This window comes from Salarias fasciatus, chromosome 18 (assembly GCF_902148845.1).
Source record: "Salarias fasciatus chromosome 18, fSalaFa1.1, whole genome shotgun sequence".
Lineage (NCBI taxonomy): Eukaryota > Metazoa > Chordata > Actinopteri > Blenniiformes > Blenniidae > Salarias > Salarias fasciatus.
This window is the reverse complement of record NC_043762.1, coordinates 18,848,874-18,861,734: the sequence shown is the minus strand read 5'-3', so window position 1 is coordinate 18,861,734 and position 12,861 is coordinate 18,848,874. Positions and strand designations below refer to the sequence as shown.

Genomic DNA, 12,861 nt, shown 5'->3' with positions numbered 1-12,861 from the left:
GGTGCTGGATGAAATTCTGCAGAAACTGGTTCATTTGGTGCAAGAGGAAGAGTGTGTGAGTTTGGTTATGTAACATATTGTACATGCACGCACACGAATTCTCTGTGGTGCTATATGCACAGATGCACGCCTACACGCGCCTCACGGGTTTGAGTTTGCATCCTTTTTTTTTGTGTGTATTTGTGTGTGTGTATGTGTGCGTTTAAGCTCAATCTCCCACCTGCCACGCACACGAGGTGCAAACCTGCTCACGAGTCGCGCTGTCCGTGGGCCCGACCGCTGATTCATTCGGTCTCAGTTTATTCTTGAGGCTCCTGAGGCGCTCTCTGCTCTCTGCTCTGCAAATACAGCATGACAAGTAGCTTACTCAATTATTTACCACGGCTGATGGTGATAGCTCACAACTGCGCTCCTGCACACACTTTGGACTGATGCCTGCGTGTGTGTGTGTGTGTGTGTGTGTGTGTGTGTGTGTGTGTGTGTGTGTGTGTGTGTGTGTGTGTGTGTGTGGTGTGTGTGTGTGTGTGTGTGTGTGTGTGTGTGTGTGTGTGTGTGTGTGTGTGTGTGTGTGTGTGTGTGTGTGTGTGTGTGTGTGTGTGTGTGTGTGTGTGTGTGTGTGTGTGTGTGTGTCAGCACAGGTGTGAATGTGAGCATTTAAAGGAATGACACCCAGTTTGTTGGGAGTCGGCTTCAGCGATGACGACACAAACGTCAAACTCATGGGAGAGTCTCCCCTGCAGACTGTTCTTTGCGGCGTCGGCTCTGTGTTAACACTTCGGTCTGTGAGTCATAGAAGGTTGTGAGCGTCAGATGTGAGGAAATGAGAAACTCTCAGCAGGCGAAATGAGATGCAGCAATTTGAAAAACGCATTTAAAAAAAAAAAAAAAAAAGCTGCAGCCAGTCTGAAAATGATTAATTCACCTCACAATTAGCAATATTAAACGTTAAGTTCAAAGCATGACATTAAGTGAAAGGAATGAATGAAACTGAATTATGGTGATGACGGCTCCAAGCCTCTTCCTGTTGCTGGTTTCTCGCTCGCTCGCAGACTGGCTGCAAGCGAGAGGTTTATATTTCACTTTGTAGACTTGAGAGCGTCGACCTTCAAATCTAACTCTTGGCAAGAAAGCGAATGAGTATTTTTCAAAATGTTATTGAAGTAGTATTTTAAACCAGAGTCAGAACGTCAGGTCCTGTTTCCTCTGGAAACTCTCACGCTTATGCAGAGGAGACTGTCTGCTTTTTTTTTTTTAGTTGATGTAAAGTTACTCATCTAAAACACATTCATAAACTTGCAACATGTGATCCTGATTTAGTGTCTAAAATGAGTGAAATAAATACAATAAATTACTTTAACCTTGATTTGAAGAGTGAAGTAGAAAAACAATGAATTAATAATGCGCACGTGGTTGAGACTAAGGTTAGGTATTAAAATCAGAATTTTCCTCCTTTTATTAAATTATAGATTAAAAGAATTATGTATGACATAAGTGTAAATGATGAATACGAGCTGGTAAATTCATAGATCTCTTTGAAAATAAAAACGAGGATAATAGTCTATAATCTACCTGCATGGATAATGGATTAAATATTTGCTTTGATCGTTTATCGAGCCTCTTATAGACTCCCCCTGCATGCTAAATGGTGAAATCTCATCAAATTTATCACTGGCGCTCACGCAGAGGCTATGTTGTGTTGAAATCTTCCTGCAGGCTCTGCAGTCTCTCTCGCTGGCTGACTCCAGGCTTCGCCAGCGAGGCACCGTTCTGGTCAACGCTCTGGGCTCCAACGCCTGCCTCCGCAAGGTGGACCTGAGCGGGAACCTGCTGGAGGACTCCGGAGCCAAGATGCTCAGCAAGGCTTTGCAGATCAACACAACACTCAGGTGTGTGTTTTCACCGGCGTCCTGGTGCGAGAGTTCCATGCAGATCAGAGAACTCGTGTGAAATTAGATGGGTAAATCAGGAAAGATGTTTTTTTTTTTTTTTTCCTTTTTCGACAGATGGATGAACAGGGTCAGAGTATAAATTTATACGCTGGGTATTTTTCACATTCACTGAAGTTGCTGTGAGACAGAACAGTGAGTTCAAGGCCGTGTTTTAAAGATAGAGAATTGAAAGTGAGCCGTGTACGAGATGAGAAGGTAACTCGGCACCGAGGAGTCTGAGGAATAAATCGGCAAATCAGGGGGAGGAAAGAAAAGGCCTTCAGGCGTAGTCTGTATTGTGCCACCTGTAAGTAAGGAAAAATAAGCCAGTGAAGGCAAGTTTGGGGTTTTTTTTTTTGGTGGTGTATTAGGGGGCAGAGGAATAGAAAAAGAAACTAAAAATCTGGGATTGCGGCGAAGGAGGACAGAGGCAAGACCGTAGGGTGTGAGATGGGAGAAGCTGGAATCGCAGTAGGTTGGATGCAACCTAGTGAAGTTATGAAGAGATGGGAAAGGGAGACCACCTATGGAGACAGATTTGGATTTTAGCGCCTGAATTTCTAGGGCAATGCGAGTCGGGGGAGGAGCGGGGGTGGAGGAGGAGGGTGGATGAAAGGAGAGAGGGGCTGAAAATGACTGGATTTATCAAAAAAAAAAAAAAAAAAACTGGCGTTAGACTGAGCCGGGTGTAGGTGGAGAATCTGCTCTGTGAAATAACAGAAGCTCATTAGTTGCATGGCAGTTGTTCATGCATTCCAAATCAAGAAATGCAAGCTCACTTTATGCGCGTCATGCAAAGAAAGTCCTGACAAACGCCTTAATTCGGCTGTGATGTGACGTGCGGCTGCGTTTTGAGAAAGCAATGCTGCTTTGATATGGTGAAAAGAGAAGCGGGGGGGTGGGGGGGGGGGGGGGGGGTATGCGTGTGTGTTTTGAGCTTTAGAAAGCGACTGAACTCCTTCCCTCGTCGTGCCTGTCTCACCCCATTTCCTCCCGGTTTGATCCCTCTCAGGAGCGTGACGTGGGATCGTAACAACACCACAGCGACCGGCTTCCAAGACGTGGCGCGAGCGCTGGAGCAGTAAGACGAACACAACAAACACCTGCACTTTATTTATTTTTAAAGATGGCACACGCATAAAAAGGATCACTTCACCCGTTTAAAAGACAGATAACCATCTCTGCACAGTGTTTACGATTGCACCTCGTTTCATCAGTCTTCTGGCGTGCGTGGGCGTGAAGTTTGCTCTCTGTGTCTGCGCGCACGAGATGTGTGGGTGAATATGCGTATCGGGGAATTGGAGACAACTGTTATAAGTGCCCTGAGCGTCTTTCTGTTTGTTCTTGTTAGCATCATAATTATTGCAAGGTAATATTATCTTTCTGGCACGACCAGTAACTTCACGCTGCAGTACATGCCCGTTCCGTTGAGCGACGTGACGCAGGCGTACCGCAGCGCGCCGGAGAAGACCGACCAGGCCCTGACCAAGGTGAGCGGCGCTTCCTTTGATCTGTCGTTTCTCTGCAGCATTCGATCAAGATCCAGATGGTGACTGACGGCACGACTTGACAGTTAAGAGTGAATTGCATCAGGAGTTTGACAAATGGGTTTTTTAGCTTTAGAAGTAGTCATTAAATCATTACCATTTGGAAGTTTTTATGACTTTTTGTTGTGTTGTTCTGAAGACTCCACTCTGTTTTCTGAATGTTTGAACAGCCTGATGTTCGCACTGTCATAAACAGCACATTGCAAAAGCCTAAATACCTGTGTAGTTTGTGGCATGTCGATATAAAAAGGCATGTTTCATTTGGGATGGAAGATTGGCTGCTTTAAAATAGAAATAAGGAGCAACGTCATAGTAAAATCAGATGAAATTTGGGTAGGTGTTTGGATGAAGTTATTCTTAATGTCTCGATCTGCTGTAGCTGTTCCAGACGAACGCCAGTAAGAGGCAACAACAGGCTCCTAATTTTATCGGTTTGTTGTTATTTTCCATATTATTCTTATCAAAGTGTCTATTTTTTAGTTTGGACCAGTGCGTCTATGATTTCATTTACATATTCTCCAACATTTCTCACTATAATTCCGTTCAAGAAACTCTGAAAAGAATATTTCATAACTAGCTGTACTCTTTAAAAGTTTGTACAATACCAATATTCTTTACCAAATGAAACGATTCTAAATATTCACTGTTTTGTGTATAAATAGCCTCACTTTTTTTTAGTATGAGACAAGCCAGTATTTGTTGGCATAGTTTGAGGTTATCATTTAAATAACCCAGTCAAGCGACTATGGTTATTCTCAAAATAAATCATTTTATAAATCAGTGAATATGTCTCAGATGGTGTGTCCCTGCCACAGGCCTAAATAGACACTGACATTCCTCTTCTAGAAATGTTCATGGAGTTCTTGTTAGATTTACATGACAAACTGAGAAAAGATCATTCTGCCAACAACTGCAAGGAGCAAACAAAAATCGGCACTAATGTTATGGCGCAATCTTTCTTTGTAAAATGCTGAGTGTATGTTGAGTTCTGTGCCTATACAGTTTTGTTCCCAGAGAAAATAATTTGATATTCATCTCAGATGTTGTGGTTTCAGTTGTCTGAAGGCTGCATTGGTCCAAACATAGTATGACCCCGTTTTTGAAAAGGCTCTTTATTTGAAGGGATTTGTTCAGACCAGATCTTGTTTTTCTGCAAGATAAAAGCAACGACAGACATGGACAACTATACAGCTGTGCTGAAAAGTGCACAGCTAGACTTCTCAGACATTTCCTCTTTTCATATAGGCCTACATGTTTGTTTGTTTGTTTTTGTTTTTTACATTCCCTTTCCAGGATCCTCAGCCTCTTCCTTGCACAGATCTCCCGCCTCGCCGGTTTCTCTCGCGCGACCTGCCCGCTCCTCCCACAGCGCGTCGCCCTCGCTGCCCTCCCGAGCATTTTAAAGCCTTTGAGCTGCTTGTTAACAGCGGAGTCCAGCCCGGGCGGCTCCCTCCTCGTCTCCCCAGTATGATCGCCCAGTCGCTGCTCGTTGTGCGCAGCCGGTGTTTAACTGCCTCCGTCGGGTGTTTGCAGATTGGGTTTGGCGTGTTTCTCTGGCTTCTGAGGCCGCCGTGACGCCGTAATGCAGAACTCTGCAGAACACCGGGAGCTGAACACCAGACCCCGAATGAAGGACGCCGCCGTTTCTTCAGATCTTTCTCAGATTTTGCTCGTGATAAACATGTCGCGCTTCATAGTTTTAATTATTATTGGAGACATTTTTCATATGTAGCTCATCATTCCATTTAATTTTAAACCACCTCTTTGTTTAGAATAACCATGAAAGTAACTGACAACAACAACAAAGAAGCAAAGGAATGAGCCTTTTTAAAAAAAAAAAAATTCACGCATTATCTTTTCTGGCAGGACTGCCTGTTTTTTTGTGAGGAGTCTGAAATCCTGCCTCTTGCGTTGGTTTTATGAAATCTATAAACAAACGTCTGCATGCTGCAGTGTGTCTGTCGTTAAATATGAATGTCTGTCCTGACAGAAAGTGAATGTTGTGGTCATTTTCTCTCCGTGCCACGCTTAACTGAATGCTACTTGTCACTTGGCCTGTAAGCCGCCGTTGCCACTGCCAGTCTGTTTACATTGCGTGTCAAACTCCGTTTCCCTGCCGGCTCGGCTGTCAGTCAATCACCACAGCGCCTCGCCTCTCTGGAGACTGCTGATACACGTCTGCAAACCTCACATAGCGACTGCATTACGCTCTGCATTTATACACAACAGGTTCTGTTGCCGCTGTGACACTAATCTAATGATTTCCTGCTATTTATCAAACATCCTTGTGTTGCTCGTAAAGCTATTGATTGCATTCGGGTTTTGTTGGCTTGTACATCGTCTGAGGAGCTGTAAGTCCTGTAGTAACACTTGATCCCGGCTTTCTTCCGGTGAGAACATGATGCAGTCGACGCTTCAACCTGCTGAGTCAAGAAAATAAATCAAAGGCTCCGCTCTTATTTCTGGGGATCAGAATTCTCTCTCCAGTCTGCTTATTACCATGCAAATGGACTTGTCTCCTGTCTCCTGCACACAGCACTTTGTAAACACCTGTCATCTCCACTCTTCCCCCTCCGTGTTTGTTTTCTGTGGGTGTATGCGTGACAGATCCAGCGTGCCCTGCTTAGGAACAACCAGACTCAGCGTTTCTCTCAGAAACAGGCTCTGAGGCTGCACCAAGGCCTCGTCACCAGCACCGCCGAACAGGTGTGTGTGCGTCTGACAACGTGTGCTGACGGCGGTGATGGAGTCAACATGTACGTTTTGGCAGCGACGCTAACGCCGTGTGTCTGTGAACTGTATGGAACGGCGCCCGGGCGCAGGTGATGGAGCGGCTGTGCGTGCGGGTGCAGCAGCAGGTCAGCGTCCTGAAGGGCTGCGAGGAGGGAGAGGAAGTCCAGGCGGCCAGGCAAATCCTCAAAGAAGCCAGGAACTCCAGAGCTGTGAGTGGATTATCTGTCTGTGTGTGAGACCCTGTGTTGTCGTAATTCACAGTGCAGCGTCACAGATTGGAAACTGAAGACATGTTGGGTTTTTTTTTTCTTTTTTAAATTACATTACAGAATAATTTCTCTCATTTTTTTGTCGGGATTTCTGTGCACAGTTCAGTCCTTGATGGAAGTTTGATTACTATGCAATTTCAGGAGTTTCTGCCTCTCTACCATTGTGGTTCGGCTTTGCACTCAATCAAACTTGACTCTTATTACTAATGGATTTTTTTGCAGATTTTTTTTTTTTACCCTTTATTAGAACATCCTTCTTCAGAGAAAAAAATTGTCTGCATCGCTGAGTCACAGGGCAGAAGCAGCATCCTCATCATCACTCATGCATCAAAATACATTAGAAAACAGCCAAAAGCCAATTGAGGGAACAATAAAACCTAATAAAACTAACAGAATTGATGTGGGTGATAAAGACGGTTAAACTAGACTTCTACAAATATGTACTGCCAGCACAGCAGTAAAGCAGGCCGCAGCGCTGTCTGGCCATATAAAGTCCCATTAATACTGCAGTAACTGCAGCAATTTGAAACCTTAACTTTGTAATCTGAGAAATGTATTTTCACACATTAAGCAAACATCAGCCAGAGGTAAACGGTTTACTTGTCAGCTAAGAAGGATTTTATAGCTTTAAATCTCGACTTGCATGTTATAACTAATGGCCTGAAACCTTCTTGTGATTTTATTTTCTTGATTAAACTATAAGCAGTGACTCTTTATAAGTGACTACATTTCTAAACTTTTATTTCTTAAACAGTGATGAGCTGCATAAACAGCGTAGTTTGTCCACCTGAACATCAGCTCTGTCCACAGAAAATTAAATCAACAAGTAACTAAATCTAATTTAGATAAAACGTACACTCAACGTCCGGTTTCCGGACAGACTTGGCAGACCCAAACATGTTGTGAGGGTCTGCTGGGAACGTCTGGCGGAACCCACTGTCAGCAGCTGTCCGTGGAGGAAGCAGAGGCCGAGGTCTCAGAGGTGGAATCGTCCATCCCTCCAAGCTGAAGTCGCCGAGGTGGTTGGTAAGCTCCTCGGTGGCAAGGCACCGGGGGTGGACGAGATTCACCTTGAGTACCTCAAGTCTCTGGATGTGCAGGGACTGTGTTGGTTGACACGTCTCTGTAACATTACGAAGCAGTTGGGGACGGTGCCTCTGGATCGGCAGATCGGGAGGATGTACTCCAACTATAGGGGGGTCACACTCCTCAGCATCCCCAGGAAAGTCTATTCCAGGGTACTGGAGTGGAGGATTCGACCGATAGTCGAACTTTAGATCCAGGAGGAACAATGTGGTTTTTCCAAAACAAATCCAAGGCCGTGGTCGTCGACTGCATGAGATTGACAGGCGGATCGGTGCAGCAGCTGCAGTGATGCGGTCGTTGTATCGGTCCGTTGTGGTGAAGAGGGAGCTGAGCCGAAAGGTGAAGCTCTCAATTTACCGGTCAAGCTACGTTCCCACCCTCACCTATTGTCATGAGCTTTGGGTCATGACCGAAAGGACAAGATCCTGGATACAAGCGGCTGAAATGAGCTTCCTCCGTAGGGTGGCTGGGCGCTCCCTTAGAGATATAGGGTGAGGAGCTCAGTCACCAGGGAGGAGCTCGGAGTAGAGCCGCTACTCCTCCACATCGAGAGGAACCAGCTGAGGTGGCTCTGGCACCTCTTTAGGATGCCTCCTGGACGTCTCCCTGGGGAGGTGTTCTGTGCATGTCCCGCTGAAATGAATGTTTCATGTGTAATTTGTCAGTTTTAGCCACTTTTGATGGAAACAGGATTGTTTAATGATCCTGTAAAGGTGCATCTACAGTTAATATTTCCATTTTACCAACTTCTTAGTGAATCCCCTCAAACGTTGAAGCATTTTCTTTCTGAAAGATGGGCTAAAACTTGGTAAATGAATATGACTAAAATTAAGTCATGTTATTGACTGTATGTATGTTACATGTTGCATCAACCGTATGGCTTCTTTTATGTTTTAGACAGCAGTCCTCATGCAGTCACTCAAAGTGCAATTAGTTGCATCTGCAACAGTTTCTGCAAGTTCAACCCCCCCAAAAAAAAACAAAATGAAACGTTTTCCAATCAGTATTGAAGCATTAATAACCCAAATCACTCTAAAACACCAAGAATCCAAAGATTCAGCCTCCGCGTGAAACAGCAAACAGAGAAATACAGTCTGTGCAGCAAACACTCTAGTAAACATCACACTGTTAAACTGTCATGAGGACAACAAATAAACAATATTTTTCTATTTACTGAAAATGAATAGGAAGGCATGATTTCAGGATTCAGTAGTGCTTCTTTTGTGTGTGTTTTCTTGTGGTTGATAGTGCTCATCTTTATCTTTGTTCATTTTTCTGTTGAAGATTTTCTTTTTCCAGTTCCACAATAATGGTCCTCCACTATCCAACACCCACACAGAACTAACACACACACACGAGAGAAATGGTGGAGTGCAGTTGGTTTGAACCTTTAGTAAAATGAATTTAAGTCCAATGTTCTGATATTTACAAGTGTCTAATAAAATACTGAATATTCTGTATGTTCCTTTTGTACACTCTTGTTCACCAGAAAATGTTCCATTTATGCATTTTAATGTTTGGTCTTAGTGTTGTCTTGTTATCCTCCTTCATCTCTTCTGATTCAAATGAATGGAAGGTCAGTGTGCTCTGTGTAACACGCTAATTTAAATATTTGCAGGTAAAAATGGATAAAAATGAACGTATTCAGAGCTGAAAAAGTTATTTTGTGATCGTGATTGATGCTTGCAAGACTTTTTTTTGTGCTGAGAAACCTCTGAGATGACTTCTCCCGTTTCCCTCAGCTGTATCCGTCCCTGTGCGAGTTGGCCCACGTGTTGTCGGTGGACGGCCCCGTCAAGCAGCGCCTGGACACCCTGGCTGGAGAACTCGCCAAGGCGGCCGACAAGGAGCTGCAGGTGGCCGTAATCTCAGAAACACTCGTCCTCTGATGCATTAGTTTTTCGTTTTTTTCTTCTTCTTTTTTTTTTAAACAGTGGTGGAGCTTTGGACTGGTTGCATTTAAATTGGCCATTAATGGCCTGTGACTGTGTGCGCTGTGCAGGTATGCTGACTTCAAAAGAAATGTAGCATTTAAATTAACAGCGAATGAGCAGTTTAACATTTTTTGTACCGTTTTGCCCTCATTGAGATTCAGGAGCACAACATGAGCCAATGATTAAAAAAAAAAAAAAAAAAAAAATCAGCATACACCCTGAGGATGAATCTGGGATTCATTTTATTGAATTTCAACTTACTTGAGTATAATTCACATCTCTGTGCTGCCCAGTCTTGTTTTTATGCATAAGGCTGCATTTTCAATTTGCATTGGTCAACATCTGTTAAATTATAAAAAAAAGTAAGCAGGAAATTTTCAGTGTTGACACAAACGTTGGAGCTTATATGGACGAACATCCTGTGGAGATCTGAAGCTGATGGTATGGGTTAGTGGAACAGTGACTGAATAATAAGTTGCTGGATTGCTCATAAAGCACATCCTAATGATCATAACACAGCCGTGGGCCGCGTGCGGTTTTCCTCCAGGTGGTTGTGGACTCCATGGTGTCTCTGTGCCGCGAGCTCTGCCCCATGTCCTGCTCCGCCGCCGAGAGGCTCAGCCCGCCGCTCTCGTCCATCTCCGAGCAGGTTTCAATCCCTCGATCAGCGATTCGCAGCGCCCTGATGGAGAGGGCGGCCGAGGACATCAACAGAGCTCTGGAGTAAGACGGCCCGCGGGTTAAAAGGTTCGCTCCACGGTGGGAGGTTCGGCGGAGGAGAGTGATTGAACCGTTTCTGCCTTTGTCTCGCTCTCTGCCAGGGAAGTGAAGCTCTCTGTGGTCTCTTATCTGACCAACTCCATCGTGGATCAGATTCTGCAGGAGCTCTACACCACGCATAAAACCCTGGTACTGGTAATGACGCATTTCTGCATGACTTCTGGTAGATTGTAGAATGTTTTTCCCCGGAATAAAGGTATGTTATGAAAAGCATACACAGTTTGTAAAGCAGATATTTTTATATGCATACAATGAAGAAAATATTTAATGTTTGTGTAAACCCAAATGAAAGGTTGTGCTTTATTTTAGGTTTTTAAAGCAGAACTCTTAAGTAGATGCAGTTCACTGGAGCCACGATAAATAAAAAGATGAATAGATAAATGAAACATAAACCACCAATTTGGTCGTCACAACTCTGTTCAAAATAATTATAAGAAAGGTGTTAGTGGAAAAAAACCCATGCATCAATAAAACAGGTTTAATATATGTGAGTAAAATGTGAAAAAAGAGAAAAGTTTGGATCTAAGTTAGACCTCGTTATCCTCAGTGAAACTTTAAATCAGTTCAAAGGCCAATTTGTTTCTATTGATTGAAGCTTCACCCCAGATGTTGGTGTGAAGTGATCGAAGCTAGCAGTCTGCTTCAAACGTGGTCACAATGAGTGAATTGTTTCAGCCCGTCTTACAAAGACGGCTGCGTTTTCTGGCTATTTACTGAAAACATTTATTTTCACTGCAGGTAAATACAGAAAAGTTAGTCTGTTTCTATAGTTTAGTTTTCCTGAAGCTGCAGTCTGTATGACCCACAGGATTTAATTTTCAACGTTTTCCCTGAGTGCGCTGCGTTCGTAAATGAATTTTTAATGGCGTCTTGTCGACGAGTGTCATTACATCTATAGATAAATTCACATAAAGGTCTTTTGTTTTTCACGCCACCACAAGATTTTGACAAGTGTGACACATCAATGCGGAGTTTTTCAGCTTGAAGTGCTGTAGACTTTCAAATACCTCGATTAAACTAATTAATATGTCACTAAAGTCAACACTCAAAAATGTGAAAACATTTACTCGGCTCGTAATTTAGTACGTAAAAACACTGAACTGTAGACGATCCATTCGGATCCAAAACAACAACTGAACTGCAGCATTTCAGAAAATGTAAAATGTCCCACGACTTATCAAACTGTGCTGCATCGAGGGTTTCTGAGGCACGGCTCTCGAGCTGCGCGTCTCAAAGCTGTAATATGAGCGATTAATTGAAGTGGGTGCTTTGGTTCTCGTGTCATTACCGAACTTGGATGAAGGTTTCTGAGTCTTTTAAGGTGAATATTGAACTCAGAAACAACATAACAGCTCCAGCTAGTTGAAGATGGGATCCAGCCCTGCAGGTTTCTCTCACTATTAAATTAAGTTGTTTAAAATCAGTCGTGTGGAGGAGCAGGTGAATACCGGCTGGTGTCAGTAAAGCCAGTCTGAGCTGCTCTGTTCTGCATTCAGTTCACTGCCTCCGACGTTGCATCTCCTTCTCCTCTCTGTGTTGCGCCGCAGTGCCGGTTTGTCCTCTATCATGCCTGGGTCTGCTTTGATAATCTAGAAATAGCTTTTAATCCATGCCCTTCATGGTCTTTATGAACTGTGCTGGTGAAGTTTATTGTGCTCTGTGACTTTCTTAGATGCAGGGATGGATCGTGCATCTTCTTCGTCTGTTTTTGATATTCTATTTGTTTTTTCTGTGTGTGCGCTGCATCAGCTGCGGCAGGTGTCTCAGGCGAAGCGTTGGGATGACGTGGGATCGGGCCGACGCACTATCAGACAATCCAGACTCATGGAGTCTCTGGAATTCCCCGATGAGGACTTTGGTGTCAACCTGGGAATCGTAAGCATCTGAAACATATGCTCGTATTATGCTTATGTAAAATTAGTCAATTAATGAAGAATGTGTTTTGATTGATGCCGACTATGAATAGGCATGAAAAAAGTTTCACTAAAGTGGTGACAGCATTTTGATCATCCAGAAGAAAAAGTTTTTCCCGGACTGTAATATCTGACCCAGAAAAAGCTGCTTGGCAGTTAAGGAAAGGGAAGAACTATTAAAAAAAAAAAAAAAAAAAAACAATACTTGCCTGAGCTCCTGGATCTTCACACATGTGACATATCCGGAAATGATTAATTCTCAGATTGCAATAATAAACAGTTTTTAGAAATAGTCAGAAATCTGAGTAAACACAGATTATTAATTTAATCATTTTTGCACCTGAAAAACATCTGGGAAAAATGTGATTAATATGGTAATAATAATATTAATAGTTTAAAAAAAAAGTCAGAATAGAGACAGCACTGGTACCTTTTCTTTTGTTTTTCTGTAAAACAAATGTATCAGAATTTCATGAAATCCCTGATTCAGTCTTTGTGCTTGAACAAGTTTTGTTGCAAGGTTTTGCTTGCAGCTCAAGAATGATGGAGTCAAGGTCACATTTTCTTTAAATGTCTTTTTTTTTTTCAATCTAAAATCTCATTTTGAAAGAGATTTAAAGCAAAAATTTGTCTCTGTTGGGCAAGTTTTCTGTATGCTCTGAAACGGTTTT

General features: G+C 43.2%; 1 protein-coding gene across 1 annotated transcript in view; it reads left to right on the top strand.

The window, feature by feature from the left end:
* Positions 1-12,861, top strand: part of carmil3 (capping protein regulator and myosin 1 linker 3) — a 78,773-nt gene that overhangs the window by 52,744 nt on the left and 13,168 nt on the right. Inside the window, exons 20-29 of the mRNA XM_030114401.1 lie at positions 1-55; positions 1,714-1,886; positions 2,941-3,009; positions 3,325-3,418; positions 6,083-6,181; positions 6,298-6,417; positions 9,306-9,419; positions 10,045-10,220; positions 10,319-10,406; positions 12,027-12,152. Coding sequence (XP_029970261.1) covers positions 1-55; positions 1,714-1,886; positions 2,941-3,009; positions 3,325-3,418; positions 6,083-6,181; positions 6,298-6,417; positions 9,306-9,419; positions 10,045-10,220; positions 10,319-10,406; positions 12,027-12,152 — 1,114 coding nt within the window. The remainder of the gene's footprint in view (positions 56-1,713; positions 1,887-2,940; positions 3,010-3,324; positions 3,419-6,082; positions 6,182-6,297; positions 6,418-9,305; positions 9,420-10,044; positions 10,221-10,318; positions 10,407-12,026; positions 12,153-12,861) is intronic.